Source organism: Alexandromys fortis, unplaced genomic scaffold (assembly GCF_014885135.2).
Source record: "Alexandromys fortis isolate MF-2015 unplaced genomic scaffold, M_Fortis_MF-2015_v1.1 scaffold_130, whole genome shotgun sequence".
Lineage (NCBI taxonomy): Eukaryota > Metazoa > Chordata > Mammalia > Rodentia > Cricetidae > Alexandromys > Alexandromys fortis.
Genome location: NW_026068016.1, coordinates 3637932 through 3660085, shown reverse-complemented (window position 1 = coordinate 3660085; position 22154 = coordinate 3637932). Strand labels below are relative to the sequence as shown.

The 22154-nt window shown below is 43.6% G+C and overlaps 1 protein-coding gene across 1 annotated transcript in view; it reads right to left on the bottom strand.

Annotated features, from left to right (window-relative positions):
• Nucleotides 1-22154, bottom strand: part of Tmem260 (transmembrane protein 260) — a 62719-nt gene that overhangs the window by 3676 nt on the left and 36889 nt on the right. Inside the window, exons 9-15 of the mRNA XM_050162395.1 lie at nucleotides 21541-21655; nucleotides 20290-20459; nucleotides 10967-11138; nucleotides 7836-7984; nucleotides 5144-5320; nucleotides 3537-3590; nucleotides 1224-1314 (exon numbers count right to left, since the gene is read on the bottom strand). Of these exons, the coding sequence (XP_050018352.1) occupies nucleotides 1224-1314; nucleotides 3537-3590; nucleotides 5144-5320; nucleotides 7836-7984; nucleotides 10967-11138; nucleotides 20290-20459; nucleotides 21541-21655 (928 nt within the window). The remainder of the gene's footprint in view (nucleotides 1-1223; nucleotides 1315-3536; nucleotides 3591-5143; nucleotides 5321-7835; nucleotides 7985-10966; nucleotides 11139-20289; nucleotides 20460-21540; nucleotides 21656-22154) is intronic.

Below are 22154 nucleotides of genomic sequence, written 5' to 3'. Positions count from 1 at the left end.
ATAAGCCAGCATCTCCTCCCAGCACTCGGGCTCAGCTCCCTGGGTCTCACAGCACATCTGTCAGCACACACGAGACGATCCGTGACTGTGGAGTGGACCATGCTCAACATCCTTTCTGTAGCCTGCGACCTTTGTGACAGCAGAGACAAGACCATATCTAACACAATATATGATATTGAGCAGGTGTTCAATAAAGGCTGGGAGCGGAGAATGAACAAAAGTGAGTTAATATTCAAAACTTAGGAGCAAAATAAGTCATGCCAATCGGATGCCATGCTACTTTAACTCAGCAGCAAGAAAGGTGCTGGCTGAGTAGAACCCTAGCAGTCCAGAGAGACGGACTTGGCTGCTCAGGCATGCAGAGTCTGAGCTCTGCGCACAGATCGTTACCAGGATCTGTTTCTACACAGCAAACTGGCTATGTCTGTCGTGTTAGGAGAGACCAGTGCTAAGTCATAGGAAACCAGAGTCTCGTCACCACAGCGCACACAAGCCTCTCCCCTATGCCTCTCCTGAGGAGAGTGGAGCTGTGTCTTTGGAAGGTGCTGGGCTTCCCAAGGCCAGTCTGAAGACAGGCTCTTTCTGTGGCTCTTCTCTGTCCTCTGCCGGCCATGGCCCATGGTTTCCGGAGCAGAGAGGGTGTCAGGGCAGAACTTGTCTTAGTAAAGGCTTTCTGTTAGTGTCCTCCAGCTTCAACGCAGAGCCACAGACCCTGGCTGCCCTGAGGGAAGAAGCTGAGGCACCGGCAGGGCTGCACTCCTGCACCTGCAGAATTTGCTCCTTCCCTTGCCAGTTTCCAGAACCTTTGCACCTACATAGTTCACAGCCCCTTCTTCTATTCCATGGCCAGTGGATACCATCCCTGAATCTCCCTCTCTCTGGCCTACCCTATATAAGGCTCCCATGATCATACTGGGCCCAACTGGTTAACCCAAGATAAACAATCTCAAGTCCTTTAACTCAGCCATCGCTACAGACTGCCTTCTGCCACAGAAGGTAGTGGATAGGCAGCGTGGGGGAGGACCGTTATTCTGATTACCATGGCCCTTTACCTTAAACATGGCTTATGACACAATTGAATATTTCCCCCATATGTGCTACGTTATAATGCTCAAGATAAGATGGACACCAGAGAATCAAACTTCTGCTACGCATCCTGTCTTCACTCTGGTCACTTCCGCCCCCACCCCCAGCAGATGCGCTTCAACAAGACTGCAACATACTTTATATGCGTGAGTGTAGAGTTGTGCTTTCACGTCTGGAGGCACCGTGGCGGTCTCTGCCAGGTTAAAGATGAAGAACGGTGTCTTCATCCTAGGGGTGGGAGGAAGAACGCTCGTTACAATCACAGCACGAAATCCTTTCTGTGTATTCTTCATTCTCCTGTGTGCGTGGAAATTAACTCCGAACCAAAAGCAATCCAAGGCTCTCACTCACTCAACACAAAGCTCCTCAAAGCCCCCCCAGGCTCAGCGCTCGCTCTCAACACTGAAGATGTTGGGGAAGTGTTCCCCACAGATGTGTGCCACTGTTCTGGAGGAGGAGCCAGGGATGGGGAATGGCTGGGTTTGTCAGTGCGTCCCTAAAGGTGCCAATCACAATAGCTTGCGCCATGTGCAACCACTTCTTCCAAAGTGGCTGGATTCTCCGAGCACACAAACATCCCAATTGTGTTTAGCACACCAATTAAACCAATACCTGCTTGAATAATGACCTGCTTTCTTCTTCTACGCGGTCGTCTTCCAGCTTTCCCACATTCGGTCACAATGAACAATTGTGGAGTGTATTTTTATCAGGTTTGCAATGCAAGTACTGACCCTGGGACTAGACTGAAAACTTCAGGCTGTTTTCTAACTTTCTCAAAAACATGCTGGCACAAGTTATAGTCCAGCTATTTTGTAAGGATTAAATTGGAGTTGTATTTCTTTAAAAATCATTTTTATTAGATTTGTCTTAAACTTACTTTATGTGTATGTGGGCACAGGGCCACACGTGCTACAGTATGGAGGTCAAAGGACAGCTTGCAGGAATGTTTGCTCTTTCTGCCACACAGATGGTGAAGATCAAACTCATGTTGGTACATCTTTACCTGCTGAGTTGTCCTGCTGGCCCAAGGAGCTATATTTTTTTATAATTCTTTTTTAAAATTTATTTATTTTTTAATTTTATGTGTATTGGTGTTTTGCCTTCATGTATGTCTGGCTGAAGGTGTCAGGGCCCTTAAAACTGGAGTTATAAACAGAGATGAGCTGTCATGTGGGCGCTGGAAATTGACCCCGGGGGCCTCTGGAAGATCTGTCAGTGCTCTAAACCTCTGAGTCATCTCTCCAGTCCCATCTAATACTTATTAAATCTTTAAACGCAAATGATTTATACCGTAACTCAATTCTCAGAACACAATCTCTGGAATAGACTGGGCACCAAGATATTTTTGCAGAAGGATGAACTCCATATGCACGAGAGGCACCTCTCTGTATTGCTTAGGAACTTTTGTACTAATGTTTTGGACCAAGTCTACTAGTGTTATTTTACTTTAAGTTTTACATGTATATGTTCTGTGTCTGCACGAGCCTGCATGCCGTATGTCCAATGTGGCCATCGGAGGACAATTACAGACGTCGGATCTCTTTCCAGCCTGCGGTTCCCAGGATTGAGGTCAGGTCACCAGGCTCGGCAACAAGCGCCTTTACCTGCTGAGTCATTTTGCAGGTTCTTGTTGGTTATTAAAAAATGACAAAGAGAGGCAGTAGCACTAAGAAGTGATCTGTATGAATCAGTGCGACCCTCTCTCTGAACAACAGGAAAGGATAGCACCTTTACTATCACAGTAAGGGCTGTTATCTTTTCATGAAGTCTCCCCAGCGGGCTGCACTCTGTGAGAGCAGGAACTGTGTCGTATGCATGTGTAGCTCCGGGCCTGGCCACTGCTCAGTGTTAACTGATGCTCTCATCAACTGGCACAGCAGAAACGGAGATGTGGCTTGAGCGCTCAGCCCCACCAGGTCTCTCCTCCTTCCACTGGCTTAGCTGGAGCACAAGTATTGGAGGGAGGGGCGCCGCGCCACAGGCTATATTGAGCTTTGGATTCCATCACTGTCATTAAGTGCCCCAGGGAAATCCGTCCACTTCATTCTTTTATAAACTGGAGATTACAGCGCTTCATGGGTTATGAGATGTGATTATGCACACATAACAATATAATGTCTTGAACAAAATAGTTGTCTGTAAGTTATTTTTATTTCCACTTGTCCATGTTCCCAGAATGGAAAGTGCCATTGGCTATTTCTTTGATATATTGAAAACAGCTGACAGGGGCTGGAGAAATGGCTCAGAGGTTAAGAACACTGTTCTTCCAGAGGTCCTGAGTTCAGTTCCCAGCAACCACATGGTAGTTCACAACCATCTATAATGAGATACAGTGCCCTCTTCTGGTATGCAGGAATACATGCAGGCAGAATACTGCATAGATAATAAATAAATCTTTTTTTAAAAAAAAACAAAAACAGCCAACAACTACTAAAATGTAGATCAGTTACCTTGCTTGCCACATCTCCTCATTGGCCACGGATTCCCATGAAGATGGATCAAATCTGTAGTTATAAGAAAAACAGCATCCTTCCATCAGCTACATTACAAACACATAATGTTTGCTTTACAATCTTCTAAGGCCATGGAAACAGGCTGGCTTCTGATGTATTGACAGTGACCACACCAAAGGTTTTGCATTGTAGCAGGCGTGCCTACTAATTCTTAATCGTGCCTCAAGGGAGCAGAGGAAGGGGGAAGAGGCTGTAGGCATTGGGCAGCTGCTCCTGAGATATGAGGTGACAAAGTGAGACACAGGCCACACTGGGACACAGCCAAGAGCAAGTGTGAAGAGAAGCTTCACTAAACCGTGCTGGGCTGCTTGAAGAATTCTGGCCAAACAACTGCCAGCCAGAATTTTATATTTAAAAAATTATAATAAAATATATTAAAAATTATATGTACCCGTTTAAATATAATGGAGCTAAAGAATGATATGCACATGTATTCTTCATCAGCTATCTGAAGAAAGTGTAATTTTCACCATGTACATCAGGATAGTCTTGAACTCACAACCCTTCTGACTCAGTCTCCCGAATGCAGGATCTGAGGCATGCACCACCATATCCAGAAAACTGCTATTTGCCAACATTTCTTATGAACAACAACGTGCTGTTGGCTCATTGTGTCTCAAAAGTTCTCATAGCTCCCGCTGATATGATCTTTTCTCTTGTGCCTGAATTAAACAATAGGATATCTGATGTTAAATAATCTATTAATCTAAATATATTTTTATTTAATTGTATGTGCATGGGTGGTGGATGCACATGAGCGTAGGTGGCTGTGGGGGTCAGAAGCCGACCTTGGATCCCTGGAGCTGGAGTCACAGGTTGCTATGGAGCCACCACATGTGGGTGCTGGGAACTAAAGCTGAGCCTTCTGCAAGGGCAGGAGACACTGTTAACCAATAACCCATTTCTCTAACTCAATAACACATAATAATAATAATAATAATAATAATAATAATAATAATAATAAAACAGATAATGGGGCAGTTTGTCTCGAGGGACTTATTTTCCATAGGTAAGGGTAAACTGTATGTAGAGATGCTAGGGAAGAGATGAACAACGCCCTCGGCAGGACAACAAGGTGGATGACAACCACGGGAAAGGTTCTCAGAGTCAGCCTTCTTTACAGAAACTGACTGTTTGTCTTCCTACTTTTGTCATGGGGACTGAACACTCCACTCCACCCATGTGCTCGGAAAGGGCTGTGTTCCCGAGGGCTAGACATGTCTGCACTCCTGCAGGAGTACGGCAAGTTCACGCATGCAGGTATCGTCCAGTAACGGGGGGGAGGGGGGGTCCTCTGCCTTACTGCAGCTCATGAGTCCCTTCCGCTCACAGCATAAGAAAACATAGGATGCTGGACCATGCAGTGTCATGGCCTGAAAGCAGAAGGTGCCCTGCACCAAACTCTTAGAGACCCCACTCACCCACAGCCTTCCTTCCCTCTGATGCTCTATACAGGAGAAGAAATCATCTCTTTCTGTTGATGTTTTATGATCTTTTGTGGGTGGAAAATGATATTAATAAAAAACCACACCTGCTGCTCATACCTTCCGTATTCCTCCGTCCAGTTATAGATACTTCTTGTGCGTTTAATCCACTCCTCTGGGTTGAATGCAATCCTTGAAGGAACTAACTTGTCACAAGAACCCCAAGGCCAAAGTGAATAAGCCCTTTTCCAGGTTGGGTCACCTTCATGAATTCCTATGCAAACAAATGTTTCTTTTCTATTCAAAAGAGAAGAGCAAAGAATTCTAAATGTTCCATTTCTTTAGTTCACAGAAGGTCATTTTGGATTCCATAAGCCTTAGTTATTTATTTGTGAACATGTTGTTCTACTGAAATCTTTCCCAAGTACAGTGCATGAAATTTATTTACTGTGAAATAAAACAAAACAGAAAACTGTAGGAAGGAACAAACAGAAACAGATGGGAACTCTTCCTGCCTCTGATTCTAAAACAGGGACCTTATCACCTGGAACACTGGTAGGGCATCCTGTCACGTGCGATGCTTTCGTGATATCCCTTCTCATTTTCCAGGGAGAATGAAGTCTCCCTGTTCCCTGCGAGTCCATGGTCCTGTACTATCTCCTTTGTCATCTCTGTGCGGACTGTTAGCACTTTCACATTTCCCTGAGAAGCCTGGCAGCACCCCGGACAGGTGCTCTGTCCCTGCATTAACTTTGAATGCTACACAGCATGAGGTTAACACATAATAAATACTGGCTGGAATTAAATTAATCAGATTTGGTAACTGTTAGGAACCTTACCGCCTACAAAAGTTAGAAACGGAAGTGGCTTAAATAGTAGTTTTCTTCCTACTTGTGGTTAAGTAGAAAGGGTGTGAGAAGTTATTTGAAAGAAAGTGACTTTGATAACTTTGAAAGAAGGCAATTTGCCAGCCTGGATTTCATATTTCCCCCCTCACACGTATTGCCTCCATGATTTGGGAACTTATGTAACTCCCGGAGTGTTCTCATCTGCCTGGTCCGAGGGCTGGTGAAAGCTGTCTGAAGCTCAGCCTCAGTGAGAGCCACCTCTCTGGGGAAGATGTGCTCCAGCTGTAGTCAGCCAGGCTCTGGGAGGAACCCAGGAGCAGCCATCTGAGGCCCTGATGAGGAAATGTCCGGAAGGTCCTGGAAAGAACCCAGAATCAAGGACCCACCAAACCAGCAGGTGCCTCTCCTCACTCTCCTCCCAGCACTGAAACCAGAGGGACAAAGAGAGATCCCAGTCTCCCTGAGGTTGAAAGGTGTGTGTGTGTGTGTGTGTGTGTGTGTGTGTGTGTGTGTGTGTAGGGACATCCCTGTCCTAAGGGTTGTAAGTCATTGTAAACTGAGACTAGGGGAGCGAACTAGGTCCCTCGGGTCCTAGTTCTAGAAGAACAGCGAGTCCTCTTAACTGCTGAGCCAGCTTTCCAATCCCAGCTCTCATTTTTTGCCTTTTTTTTTTTTTGATTTCTCGAGACAAGGTTTTTCCATGTTAATCCTAGCTGTTTTGGAACTCACTCTGTAGACCAAATTGGCCCCAAACTCACAGAAATCTACCTGCTTCTGCCTCCCAAGTGCCGGGATTAAAAGCATGCACCACCACCACCCAGTTCTCATTTGTTAAAGAATGCTGAATGAACACCCACAGGCAAACTTACTGGCTCCTTGTCTATGTTCCTGGAGTGCTAAGCTCACAGAGTCAAATAACCTATTTAGTGGGCACAAGTCTCACTGGCCTGCCCCACACGTCCTCAGAAGAACTTCTCACACCGCTGCACACAGCCAACCAGACCATGGTCCACTGCGATCTGGACCCGAGCCCCACTTACCTGTGTATTGCCAGGGCCCAACAGAAGCTGTACCAGGGCAGACATTTGAAAACCTTTGAAGCAGAATTAAACAAAACTAACAACAATGCCCATTTGGGAATGCTACTGGCTTCCGAATGTACTAATTTAGAGCTATTCCCACAGCACATTGGGGCCTATTCCTTCCTATCACTCCACGAGCCACCAAAAACAGGCTCAGCAGCACACTGCAAGGCTACATTTTGTGTCCTTACCAAGGATATTTTGACATTGGAATTCATAAAAAAAAATTTAAGTCCTCTTCACAAGAAAAAAAAAAACAAAACTCGAAACAAATCCTTCTTTTTCAAGCTCATGACACCCCACGCATCTCAGACAGAAGCAGCGTGGAGCTCACCTCCAAGGACGCACTCATTCTTGACCCCGACTACAAACCACCTTGTGTTCTCAAGTACGGAATCCACAATTCTCTTACTTTAGTCTCAGCCAGCATAAACTGTAGGTCTTTTTCTTATTTATAAAAATGTTTTGTCCTTTATAAAAACGCTGAAGCTATTTTTAGACAGTGATTATTCCTGAAAAAAAAAATGCTTTCTACTTAAAAGGGGGCCACAGTGCTGATCAGGAGGGAACCGTAATTGCTTGCGATCCACCTGCAATGATTTCAAGTAGGCAGGCACATCTCCAATTTCTCAGAATTGTGCTAAGATCTTATTTGCTGTTCTTGCTAATCTGTCTTTATTTTTCTTTTACCCAGAACAATAACATTTATTTCTGCCTGGCCTCATTTCTGCACAGATATTCAATTTAATTACAAAGATAATCTCACCGGTGACAGGGAAATGGGTAGAAAATTGGTCTTTGGGATGAGGCACAGCTGCTTCAGAAACAGTTTTAGAGACGCTTACGATTTTAGAAAAGCTATTATATGAAAAGAATGCTTACTGTTTATTCATCTCAAGAAAGTGATAAAGACTGAACGTGACCACTCCACTGGGTAATACTCCTTCCACAGGGCTCCACCGGTCCCCAGGAAAGCGCACGCCCGGGAGATGCCTTGCCATCTTGGGTAAGTACCAGTCATAAGTCAACATCTGTCAGAAAGACCACAGGGAACCACACCTCAGTACATGTTGTGAAATATCAGCTTCACCCACATCCATGGAAAGCTTCTAAAATGTAGACATATACTCGTTACATGATTGGAAAAAAATAAGACTCAAGCAAACCAAGGATGAACTGCTATGCCTTTAAGGACAATTCTTAGGTTTCACGTTGTAAGAGGTGACCACTACCCTGGCTCTACCTCACCTCCATGAGTTTGCCAACTCCCAGATGATGGTCCCCATCGTAGACTTAGAGAACCAGCAAAGACCCAGCCCTTGGAAGCCCTTCCACCTCCCCACCATCTGCGCCTACCTCTGGTCTAGCTCTATGCCTACACCTCACTAGCCTGAGCTCCCAGAGGGAAGGGACTGTGTCTTTTCATCTCTGTGCACCTAGCACGCAACAGTGCTCCAATTATTTGAGATGTAGTTGAAATGTCTTTGATGGATAGACCAAATAACCTAGCAAATACCCGAATATACCATGACTACACTCTTCTCTTCTTTGTGTTGCTCACTCAGAACGGGTAAGACATAATCTCTGCCCCTGAGAAGCTCATTTATATAATAACCTAGGCCTCAAAGCTGAAAACCTTTTTGGATAAATTATCTAAATTTACTAGTAGTCCCCAACTAATTACATATCCTTATACATTTTTAATTTTGTTTGAATTTTGAAGCAGGGTCTTTAATTACAAAGACATTCTCACTGGTGACATAGGCTAGCTTCAGACTCTTTCTGTTTTGTTGGGACAGGGTCACTCTGACTCCTCTAGAATTCACTTTGTAGATCAAGCTGGCCTTGAACTCACAGAGATCTGCTTGTCACTCTCTGTCTCCTGAATGCTGGAATTAAGGGTGTATGCCACCGCGCCCAGATGGCCTCAGGTCCTGATCCTCCTGCTGTGGCTCCTGAGAACTGACCCAGTTTCCAGGTATGTAATCTCAACTAATGTAACCACAACTAGACTCACGTCTTTTCATTAAAACAAATTATCAGAAAAAAAAATCACTTTTAATTGTATACTTGATTCTGTATTTTCATAGAAGACTCCGATTTACATTTTGAATATGATCATCTAACCAACTGTGCTCATATTTTACTTACCTTGTATAAGTCATTCAATTAACAAATGACAAATTAATTTTAAAGGTATGTATTATATAACTCAAAGACTTTATTACCCAACAGTCTCAGTACTTGGGATTATTCACATTAATTGAGTAATATGTTATGAACTTAATATTCCTCATAATAACCTTACTATAATTCTATCAGATGCCATTGCTGACCCATGAATAGCTACTATCTTCTTCCTCTTCTTCCTCCTCCTCCTCTTCATCCTCCTCCTCTTCTTCTTCTTCTCCTCCTCTTCCTCCTCCCTTCTCCTCTTCTTCTCTTCTTCTTCTTCCTCCTCCTCCTCCTCCTCCTCCTTCTTCTTCTTCTTCTGCTTCTTCTTCTTCCTCCTCTTCTTCTTGTCCTCCTCCTCCTCCCTTCTCCTCTTCCTCTTCCTCCTCCTCCTCCTCCTCCTCCTCCTCCTCCTCTTCTTCTTCTTCTTCTTCTTCTTCTTCTTTCTCCTCCTCCTCCTTTTTTACAAACACACTCCCGATTACAATAAACTCTCTGTGTGTGAGCTAGGCAAGTCCTGCCAACTCAGCTATACTCCCAGTCCAGGAAAACTGTTTTAATAGTAGTTTTTAAAAAGTAATCACTTTCTTCTTTTTTTAAAAAAAAACAACTCAATTTTATGTGCATGTGTATTTTGCCTGCATATATGTCTGTACCACGTACATGCCTGGTGCCCAAAGAAGCCAAAAGCAGGTACTGGATTCTATGGACCTGGAGTTACAGATGCTGTGAGTTGACGGATGCTGGGAATCCAGCCTGGACCCTCTGGAAGAGCAGTTGGTAGAGGTCTTAAAAGGTGAACCATCATCTACTCTGGTCAGACATCACCATTCTTACAAGCTCCTCCTAACACGTTTCTGTCATAGGATCAATAGTGTACATAAAAATTCTATAGCTATGTTATAATTAATAATTTCCAATTTAAATGAAATGTTTACTTGCCCACATTTTTTATATCAATTAATTTAATTTTCATAAGGCCAATGTACAATGTTATTTGCTTGGTGAACTGGCTAAACATAAAAACCTAGGCTGTCATTTGACTGTGGAGTGAAGCATATTGATAAACAGCTTAAATGAGGAAGAAACAAGTTATAAATGAGCCCCAAATACACAGGACTAATGTGGGAAGGTCATTTGTTTATCTGCTGATTTCATTGGTTAATAAAGAAACTGCCTTGGCCATTTTCATAGGCCAGCTCTTTGGTGGGTGGAGTAGACAGAACAGAATGCTGGGAAGAAGAGAAGTTAGGCAATCGCCATGCCTCTCCTCTCTGGGACAGATGCCATGGATCCAGCCGCCAGGTCAGACATGCTGAATCTTTCCCGGTAAGACACCACCTCGTGGTGCTACACAGATTATTAGAAATGGGTTAAGCAAAATATGAGAGTTAGCCAAGAAGAGGTTAGATATAATGGGCTAGGCAGTGTTTATAAGAATACAATTTGTGTGTTGTTATTTCAGCTCCTACTACACAGGACTATGATATCCTCATTCTAAGGATGATTACAGACGGTGGTATACATTGGTAATTCCAGCACTTGTGAGGTCAATGCAGGAGGACAGGGAATTCCAGGCCACCTTGGTCTACACTGTGAGACTCTGTCAAAAGCAAAAAAAAAAAAAAAAATATTTCTTTTCCCCATAGAAAACCCACCAAAAATGATTACGAAAAGTTTACCCAATCATAATTTTAAAAAGAGCTTATCTGTCTGTTTATTGGATGAATTATACCATTTGTCCAGACTGGTTTCAAAGTCTTGGGCTCAAGTCACAGGCACACACATGAGTGATGTGTTTAAAGGTTGCTATATGCCGAGGATGTTTTTCTTATACTTACTTCTTGATCCACTAGGGAAACATCCGGCCTCAACCCCTCACAGTAATGCAAGTAACGGAGAGAATTCCCTGGCAAGTCTCCCCTGAGTAAGATGATTGCATCACGAGGCATGGAGTCCAGGAGATTTCGTGCAAACTGATCGATCACATTATTGGTTCTTTGGTCACAAATGCTAAATAAAAAGATTTTTCAGCATATTAAAACAGTAGCACATTTCCACAACTGTAACAGGCCGGCTTTCTTGGCCACACTTTCCTCCCCTCCCTCTCTCGCATCCACACGGAGTGCTCCAGGGTACCCCACACTGCTCTCTGGGAAGGCACACCACTGGGAGAACAGCTCACCAGCTCAGATTTTTATTTTATTTGAGACAGGGCTTCTCTGGGTAGCCCTGGCTGTTCTGTAATTAGATTTGCAGACCAGGCTGGCCTCAAATTCGGAGATCTGCCTGCCTCTGCTTTCTGAGTAAAGGCATGAGCGACCATGCCCAGCCCCATCTCAGCTTGTTTAGAGAGGTGCTAAGAGAAACTAGAGGAGAAAGGAAAGCCCACTGCATTACTTCCACCAGTTGATAATCATGTCCATATAAAGCAAACAGTCTGTCTCGGTGTAATTCTCCACCCCAAGTAACCCAATTCCAGTTACCAAAGTAGTTTTTGACTACGTAGAATTAAGGTATTTCATCTTAATTCCATTTCCTCCAAAAAAAAAAAAAAAAAAAAAACCAGTCAGAAAAGCAAGCAGAAGTCTGCTATTTCTGACAAGAGCTGATATGGCACCTGTGTGACTTGTGTCTTGCTGAGGCTTCCCACCACCTTCTCCCCCTTAAGGCTTCCTGAGGTGGCCTTTCCTTGGTTGATGTGGGAGTGATTTCTTATTAATAAAGAAACTGTCTAGACCCATTTGATAGGCCAACCCTTAGGTGGGTGAAGTAAACAGAACAGAATGCTGGGAGAAAGAAGCTGAGTCAGGAAGGTCAGGGAGTCGCCATGGTTCTCCCACTCCAGACAGATGCAGGTTAAGATCTTTCCTGGTAAGCGCACCTCATGGTGCTACATAGATTATTAGAAATGGGTTAAGAGGCGGAAACTAATGGGCCAGGCAGTGTTTAAAAGAATACAGTTTCTGTGTAATCATTTTGGGTAAAGCTAGCCGTGCGGGTGGCCAGGTGCCAGGAAAGTAGCCCACTGCCCCATAATACAACACTTGGTGGTCAGGCCACTGGGGATGAGAACATGGAGAAGGAAGTGACTGTGCCTGCTGAGCTGCCATAGCTCCAGCTGTTATCTACACAAGCTAACTAGGCAGCACAGCTCCTTCTCAAGAAAGGCTTTCTAACATCAAAGCAAAGGTGAATGAGTTCAGAGAGCAATGCATGAAAGGAGAAAAAGCTGTGAAAGGAAAAAGCACCAAAACGTATCAAAACAAACAGCAAGCCATGCCATTCTCCTTCCATCTGCGTTCTGGGCCGAGGAGGTGCTAAGTGGATCACTAGGTTGGCATCACAAGTCAAAGGCGCTCTTCTAGAACAGAGCATTGCCCCGTCCTTGCAATCCAACAGCAATCGATGACTGCTTCCTGAGAGGAGGAGCCTTTGCTTTGCTAGTGACAGCTCACATTTTGTCACCAGGAAAGTTGCTATTTACTCCATTCTCTGAGGACAAATAGAAGAAAAAGCAGAGAAACTGCTCAGTCTGTGCACATCACTGGTGTTGAGGCTGGACATCCCTCAAAGACCTGAGTCAGGAGATGGACAGAAAGACTGAGATTGGGCTGGATAAAGCTTAGATACTTCTTGGGACCAATGATGGGATGAATAGCCCATCTCACAAGGTGATGGGGATGAAGGCTTCCTTATGCAGCTTCCAGTCTGGGATTATAAAGTGAAGTTGTAAGGTTCTGCGTAAGATGGCACCCTAAAGGCTGCCTCTATGAAAGACAGTGAAGGGAAGGTTCAGAATAAAACAAAAACAAAAACAAAACCCAGCCTTTATCCCAAAGACAGAAGCAGAGGAAGAGCTCTGGAAGCCTTCAAAGAAAGCAGCAAAGCGCTAGGAAAGGGCAGAAGCAAAGATGCACAGCTCACAATGATGCACAGCACACAATGATGCACAGCACACAATGCAGAGCACACAGAAGCTAGCGGGACATTTCTGGTCACTCTGCGCCCTGATGTGGGATGGGATCAGGGGCAGCCTGCCTCTCAGGAGCCTCAAATCCAGGTGTGGGGTTTGATAAAACAGTAATTCCCCCCCAGCGAACTGGTTAGCCGAAAAAAAAAAAGCCCCATTTTGTCATATTGTATGACTCAGAGGGCAGAGGCTGGGCATGGCCACAAAGAAGCCATTCTTAAAATCTGAGCTACCCTGAAACGTTCACAGGTCACAGAAGGCTTAATGTGACCTGCCACAGCCTCTGCATTGGAGAAGGTGAGAGAGGAAGCTGTGGAGAAGAGGAGGGATGGACAGCCGCTGACAAAGGAAGGGGAAATGGCAGGAAGCTGGGTTTCAGTCTGGGAAATGGTGAGGAGTGGGGAGAGGGGAGGAGAGGGAGAGAGCATGTGTGTCAGAGGTAGAGCCCATCAACAGAATTACGCTGGGGTTTGACAGTCCCAAGCCTGAGGTGTCAGGGAGGCCAAGATCTGGAGTTAACTCTGAGTTCCAGGGGTGTCCACCGCTGTGCCCTCCAGCAGGGACTCAGGCAGAAGGCTGTGAAATGAGGAAGGCAGGCCCTCCTCTGTGCTCATGTCAGTGCTGTTCCTGCATCCCACACTGCCAAGACACTGGGAGCACCATCTCAGTCTCAGGGTGAGGCATCTTCCCAGCACACAGACTGCAAAGCCAAGTGTGGCCAGCAGAGGGCCCTAATACACAAAGAAGGCAAATGGCTGCTGTGAGGACCGCTCTGGAGGACACTGGACGCTTGTTCAATACTGACTCCTTCACAGCATAAACACACACAGGAGTCAACAAGTTCAAATGGTCCTGTCCCGTGTATAAGTGGAAGTCTCCAATTCTCAGGGACCCCAAAAGAAGCTGCTGTAACACACCTTATTCCCCCACCACAAGGTTCTTCTCTTTTTTTCCCTACACTTAGCAGAATTTTTACTGTATTTCAAGAATTTTCAAATATTTTTAATGGGCTGGCAAGATGGCTCAGAGGGTAAAGGATTTACTACCAAACCTGGTGACCTGAGTCTGACCCCGAGTGCCCTAAGATCTGATGGGGGAGGAGAACCACGCCCTTCAGGGTGTCCTCTAACCCCCACATTTAGGCTGTTGCATGCACATATCTCCTCCCAGCTCAAAATAACTAAAATACAATTAAATCTTTTTAAAGAAAGGATTTAAAAATAAATGGTTTTATTTGCTATTACCCTTTACACACCCATCTAATTTTGTTACGTATATTTTCCATTGGGGGGCAATACATTTTTTGCTTTTTATCTCCTCTATCTCTCCCTCCCTTTGTTTACATTATTAGCTTTTAAAATATTCTCAGCTGGCGGTGGTTGTGCACACGCCTTTAATCCCAGCACTCAGGAGGCAGAAGCAGGTGGATCTCTGTGAGTCTGAGGCCAGCCTGGTCTACAAGAGCTAGTTCCAGGACAGCCAGGACTATACAAAGAAATCATGTCTCAAAAAAAAAAAATACAAAACAAAATAAAAACATTCTCTTATGTTTTTATTTTCATCCTTTCTCACATTTGTCTGATTTTGGTCTGAGTCTCTTCAGTACTGAGGAAGCTCTGCCATTGTTACTTCCTTCTCTTCTTCCCTACACTTTTTTCTCCTTTCTTTTATTTAATCTTGCCCCCACCTTTTTCTCTCTTCTTGATTTCCTTCCTTTACTATGTCCACACTTATTCTAGATAGTTTTTTACTTTGCTGTCCATTTTCCACAGTGTGGTCATGTTCAGGTCTGAGGTCACTGGCAATGCTGTAGTGGACTTAGTGGTTTTCCGTGGATTTATGTATTCTGTATGGTTTGCTGCTGCTGCTGCTATAGCAGTGTGTTTCCTCCTCACTGAATGGCACTGAGGACTGAGTCTTCGAGAGTAGGCTTCTCTACAAGACAGATGCCTGCCAAAATCCAGAAGACATAGCCAAACCAATCGCTGTAAGAATTCACTGCAGAGATGCAGGGAACGTGAACATCAAACAATACGACCTCACAGGGATCCCAATTCCTCCACCAGTGAACTTACAGTCAGACAGGTGAAATGCCAGGTAGATTTCAAAAGCTTTCTGGTAACAATGATGATCTAAAAGAAGAAACCAACAAACAGAAGACTTTAACCCAAACCTAGAGAGAAAAGTTAGCAGCCCAGAAAAAACAGTACACAAAAAGGATAAGAAAATAAGCAACATGGAAGAAAAAATCAGCAAGAAAACAGATTTGTTAGACAGGGAAGGAAAACAAATAGGAATGTTGGAAGAGAAAAACTCAATGGATCAGGTAAAAAACAGGGTGGAAAACATCACCAGCAGATTTGCCGAGGCCACAGTGACAGAAGAAAGACACACTGGTAAAGGCGCCCACCGAGAGGGCCAATGGATGAAGGCAACAAAAGAAAAAGGAGAAAGCTAGCATGGCTATCCTGATGTTCAGTGAAGTGGACTTCAAACCCGAATGACTCGGAAGAGATGAGGAAGGCTGCTGATGGTTAATAGAGAGAAACCCATCAAGAAAACGAAACAACTGTAAACACACAGGCATCAAATGTTGGGGAGTCACAAGTTCAGAAACAAGCATTAATGGAAATAAAAGTCTGGAGACAATGACAGAAAATGATTTCAACATCCTTCTGTCACCACTAGATAATCATCCAAAGTAAAACCCAGCGAGAAACGTCACAGTTAAACTACATCACAGACCAAATGGACTTAACAGATAGATACATAGCAACAAAACACAGAATACATGTTCCTCTCAGCAGCTCATGGAACCTTCTCACAATCTAGACCATAAATCAAGACTTACCCAATACAAAATAACAAAAACCCTCTACCAGATCACAGTATAAGAAAACTAGAAATCAATACAAGAAAAATTAAAGAAGCCACAAATACAGGGAAACTGAACATTATGCTCTTTAAATGAACAGTGGGTCATTTAAGAAGTCAGGGTGGAAATGAAGGAGCTCCTAAAATCAAATGAAAACGACAGCACGATCATCAGAACCTTTATAAAACGACTGACTCAGCCCTAGGCAAACCTACCAACGGGTGGGGGACTGGCTCGTTGAAATTAATGTAATCAGAACTGAAAAGAGAAAATTACCACAGATCCCAACTAAACCCAGAATACTTGGAAAACTTATTTTAAAAAAATTAGAAAATTTAGATGAAATAGATAAAATTCTTAAGCCCATATGGCCTACCAACATAAACTTAAATATGTCCATAAAAATTGCTGAGATTGAAACAGTAATAAAAATCCTACTATCAAGAAAAGTTCTGTTGCCGGGTCGTGGTGGTGCACGCCTTTAATCCCAGCACTCGGGAGACAGGCAGACAGATCTCTGGGAGTTAGAGGTCAGTGTGGTCTACAGAGTGAATTCCAGGACAGGCTCCAAAGCTACACAGAGTAAACCTGTCAAGAACAAACGAAAGAAAGAAAGAAAGAAAGAAAGAAAGAAAGGAAGGAAGGAAGGAAGGAAGGAAGGAAGGAAGGAAGGGGAAAAAAAAGAAAGGAAAAAGCAAAACAACAACAACAAAAAGCCCTCTCCATATGAATTCGTTGGGGGAAATTCTACCAAATCTTTAACACCCAATGTTCCTTAAACTGTTTTGTAAGACAGAAAAGGAGTGAGTGTTACCAAACTAAAACCAGATAAGGACAGCAAAAGAAGCTATAGAGCGATTTCCCTGGTGATCAAGGATGCAAACATTCCCAATAAGCTTGTGGAAACTGGCTTAGTAAAGAGCACACACTGCTCTTGCAAAGGACCCTGGTCTGGTGGCTAGCACCCACAAGGTGCTACACTCACAAAGCCCTACAGCTCTAGCTCCAGGGTGATCCAATGTCTCTGGTGTCTGTGGGCACTTATGCTCACATGCAGATATCGCCCCATATACACAAAATTGAAAGTAAAATCATAAATCTTTTAAATTCTTAGAAACTGAATTCAAGAACACATTAAGAAAATCGTGTTACCATGGCTGAATTGTTTGAACCCTAGAGATGTAAGACTGTTTCAACACATGCAAATCAGTAAGTATAATTCAGTACAGAGACAGGGACAGAAATTGTATGATCATCTTAATAATAATCTTAGCATGTATTGTGCATCTTAATTGATGTACAAAAAGCCTTCATCAATGTTCAACATTCTTCCATAATAAAAGCCATGAAGTCATTAAGAATTGAAGGAAAGTACCAACATAATGGCTATATATGGCAAGCCTATAGGCGATGGTATACTAAGTGGGGCAAAATTGAGAGAATTTCCTCTGACATCTACAAAACAAGGGCTCTCACTCACTCCTCGCCAGTCTTATTCAATGATTCTTGAAGTCCTAGCTAGAGCAATAAAATAGTAGTAACATATAAAAGGCACACAAATAGGAAGGAAGAAGTCAATTTATCCCTATTTGCAGACAACATGATTCTTTATTTAAAAGAAAATGTAGAACTGATAAACACGTTCAGCAAAGTCTCAGGATACAAAATCAGAATATAAACACTACCAGCTCTAAATGCCAATACTGAACTTGCTGAGAAAGAAATCAGCGGGAAAAAAAATTCCCAATCACATCATTTAAAAAATATCCAGGAATAAACCTAATTAAGAAGGAAGAGACCACCAGAGTAAAAACTTAAAGATACGGACAAGCTTCAAGGAGGTTTTAGAAGACAGAACAATCTCTCATGCTCATGATTAGGCAGAACAAACATAATAAAAATGGCCATAGTATCTAAAGCTACTTGATTCTGCATAATCCCTAGCAAAACCCAATGTCTTTCTTCACTAAATTAGATAAAAGCACTAAAATCCACACAGAAGCACAAGGATCCTGAATAATCAAAGCAATCCTAGGCAGAAAGAAGAGTGTTGATCCCGCCACAATATTGGTCTCATACTATATTACCGAGCCACAGTCAAAACAAAACATGGTACTGGAACAAAAACAGACAGGTAGACCAGCAGGACAGAAAGAAGATCCAGAAATAAATCCACACTGTTACAGCCACCAAACTTTGACAAAGCCATCAATAACAAATTTGAAAAAAAAGATAGCTTGCTTAACAAAGATGCTGCAAAAGTTAGATGTCTGTGTTAGAAGAATGAAACTAGATCCATATTTCTTATCCTACACACACAAAATCAAGATGTATCAAAGCCCTTTGTGTGGGACTTCAGACTTCACAATATAGGCATAGGCAAGGATTTTCTGAACAAGATCCATTAGCACAGGAAGTAATCCCAAGAGGTGACGAGTGGAATTACATGAAATTAAGAAGCTTTTGCACAGCCAAGGGAACAATAGTCAGAACTGGAAAACAATCTTCACCAACTACACACTGGGCTGGGGATTAATACATGAGATAAACAAGAACTGCAATCAATAAACGGGTGAATAAATTGAATGTGCTGTGTTCAAAAGAAGAAATACAAATGACCAATAAACACTTGAAAAGGGGCCTATCGTCCTTAGTCCCGAGGGAAATGCAAATTCCAGCTGCTTAGATGCCCCTCTCACTCCAGCCAGAATTGTCACCAGGAAAACAAACAACAGACGGCAAGGATGCGAGGGAAGAGGAATCCTTGTTCACTGTCTGAAAAGTTAGCTTGTGCAGCCACAAAAGAAATAAGCATGCAAGTTCCTAAAAATCCAAGAATAGAACTGTATTACTCAGCTATACTACGCTTTAGACACGCTTACACATTCGTGTCTGAGGTTGCACTGTGCACACTCATCAGGAAATGGAACAGCCTAAATCATCAACATGTAGGCGGATAATCAAAATATGGTATATCATATACACAGGGATTTTATACAACAATAAAAATCAAATCACGACATTTCCAAGAGAATGATGCAACTGTAAGTTACTATGATAACTGAACAGTCACACTCATGAAGACAAGCACTGTAGCTTTCTCTCATACGTGGATCCAAGATTAAAATTACATGTGTATGTATGTACGTATGCATGTGTGTATGTATTACGTATGTGTATCTATGTAAATGTATACGTATACATGTGTATAAACACAAGAACTTATGTGTGCATATGTGTGTATGTGTTTGTAAGTCACAAAAATAGAAATGGGGTCATGGGGTATTCTTTTCTCTTTTTTTCTGAGATAGGGTTTTCCTGTGTAGTTTTGGTACCTGTCCTGGAACTAGCTCTTGTAGACCAGGCTGGCCTCGAACTCACAGAGATCTGCCTGCCTCTGCCTCCCTGGGTGCTGGGATTAAAGGTGTGTGCCACCACCCCCAGCTAAGGAGTACTTCTTAAGGAAGGTGAGAATAGACTAACAGAAAGGAGAACCTCCTAAGTGGGGTGGGGGGAGCAGTGGGGAATGGGAACTTGAGGCTAAAGTGCAATGGTGCACAGCCTGAAGATGCTCAGTGAAGCCCATTCCTGTATGCTGACCTAAAGAATTTAACTGTGTAGCCCTGGCTGTCCTGGAACTCTATGTAGAACAGGTTGTCCTTGAACTCACAGAGATCCTTCTGCTCCTGCCTCCCAAGAACTGGGATTAAAAGCATGTGCCACCATGCCCAGCAATAATTAATTTTAAAAAGTTAAGCTGCAAGAGAAACTTTAATCTTTTAAAATGATACTAGTCAAATTGCTCTAACAGATCATTTAAAGGCTTGCGCTTCTACTTGTGTGACAATACTGCCGGGAAGAAGTGAACCGCCATCCAGTACATTAGCAACTTCTCGTTTACTCGGAGAATTTCAATGGAAGGTTATTTACAAATTTTGAAAAACTCTGTAATACTTATGGTCTGTGATAGTCAACTTTCAGAATTTAACTTTAAAATGAATATTCCACTACACACTTAATTAGAAAGCGGCTGGCATTGCTCAAAAGATGAGAAGTTTGCAACATAAAGAGATACACAAGAACCCAAATCTTCCATCTCAGGGTATTTTAATTATGAAATGTAACATATCTAGATTCTTCAATGTAGTTCTTGAATCTGCGTGCACGGCTCCCACCACAGCACGGGCAGAGCGTGACAAATGTCGCACCTCACAACCGGGCACGGCATGCGCTGTTTTCAGAGTCCTAGACGCTACACAGGCAGATGTCTCTAGTGCTAAGTGCTACTTTTCAGGAAAATAACTATACGCTGTTACCTGTAATTTGAGTATATCTGATAAGCCACAAAGAGAGCTGCAGACAGCCACTCCAGATACCGAGTCCCATGGCAGTTCAGCACGCGGTGAGCCTCGGACACCAGGGTGGCTAATCCGAGGCCAGCGAGAACTGCCACCACCGCGTTGCTCTGCATCCAGAATCGCTCCACCTGGGAAGGAGACACACAGACAGGTTTATGTGAGCAGTCAGAACTTACACACTTTAAAAAACACTTATCATTTATACTTAGCTGCTCACACCATTAGGTCTTGTTAATTCACTTCTCTAGCCCAGTTTTATTTTCCAATTTTCCAGTGTTTCCTCCCTCCTAGTCTGGCATGTGCCCACACATTCCCTCAGAGCTACAGGCTGCCTCTTGGCCCCAGCAATATGTAGGAGGAGAAGATAGAGCAATGCTTGGCTTTACTCCAGGGAGAAATACTTCCTCTCCCTACACACCTCCCTGATGTCCTTCTGCAGGATGAAGGGACTGGCTGAGAAGAGAAGTGGCGGCGTCCACTGAACAACACAGCCTTCTCTCTTCCTCTCTGTTCCTACTGCAAGTGAGCCACCGCCAAGGACGCTGGCCCACGGTGACTCTCCCACCACCGCCAAGGACGCTGGCCCACGGAGACTCTCCCACCACTGCCAGGAAGCGCTGGCCCACGGAGACTCTCCCACCACGGTGGCTCTCCCGGAGGCTCACTCAGTAGGGCCCATGGTGTGTAGCATGGCTGTGAGTGGTGGCTAGGACTGTCTGCTCTGGAAGGCAGCACGAGGAAGCTACATTCTCCAGCCCCAGCAGCCTCAGCCATAAAGGTCACCCACCAGCTTCAGCTTCCAGCAGCTTATCGTCTCTCTCACTCGGCGCAAACCCGGAGGGTCAAGTAGAGCCTCATCCATTAGGGATAATGAACATACACACAGTATGTCTATCTGGGGTTTATTTCTCCTATTTAACTACTCTGTTAAATCAACGCTGCATTTGCTTGCTTGCTTGTTTGAGCCAGGAGCTCAGGCGGCTCTCAGGATGTTCTCGAACTCACTATGTAACAAACACTGGCCTTGGTCTCCTGATCCGCCTGCCTCAGCCTCCCCGTGCTGGGGTTATGTGTATACATTCTATATTTACTATTTCTTAGACAGTTTGTTCTTTGACAAAGTTCACGAATGGCTAATTTATACAATCTTCACAAAGAGATCTATTTAAGGAAAGGATCTTTTAAAAGGTCTGTCAAAGTAAAACTTACCACACCCATGAAAAGTGGTTTTGAAATATCTAAATTTGCTCTCCAAGCAAAGAATAACGAATAAATGCAAAGCATTCCCGTGAAAAGCCACACTAATGAAGACTGCCGTCTGCTCCTACAAAAACAAAGTGTTCAAAGTTACCTAAATGTATGACTATCAATAATATACATAGCTTTAAAGTATAGGGCAGTATCTGTAGCTTTAAAACTTCCTATTTTTAAGAAGATAAAGTAAAATTTTCAAAATCTCTGTGGAACAGCTGATGTCAGACAATAGCAAACGCGATTCCATATGGCGGCCGAGGTAACCTGCACTGGTGTAGCCGCAGAGAGGAGCTCATAACAAAGCCAGCGATGTTGTCAAACTGGGAAGTCATCAGCGTATGTAAAATAAAAGGGCTCGGGCTTAAAAATGAAGGTTTAAAATGGCAGATTTCAAAGTGAGACTCCAGCAGTGACACGGCAGAGTGGAATCCAGGAGAAGGCAATCTGGTAATCTCTACCAGCCCCTAACCCAGCACTATCTCTACCAGCCCCTAACCCAGCCCTAACCCAGCCCTAACCCAGCACTATCTCTACCAGCCCCTAATCCAGCCCTAACCCAGCACTGTCTC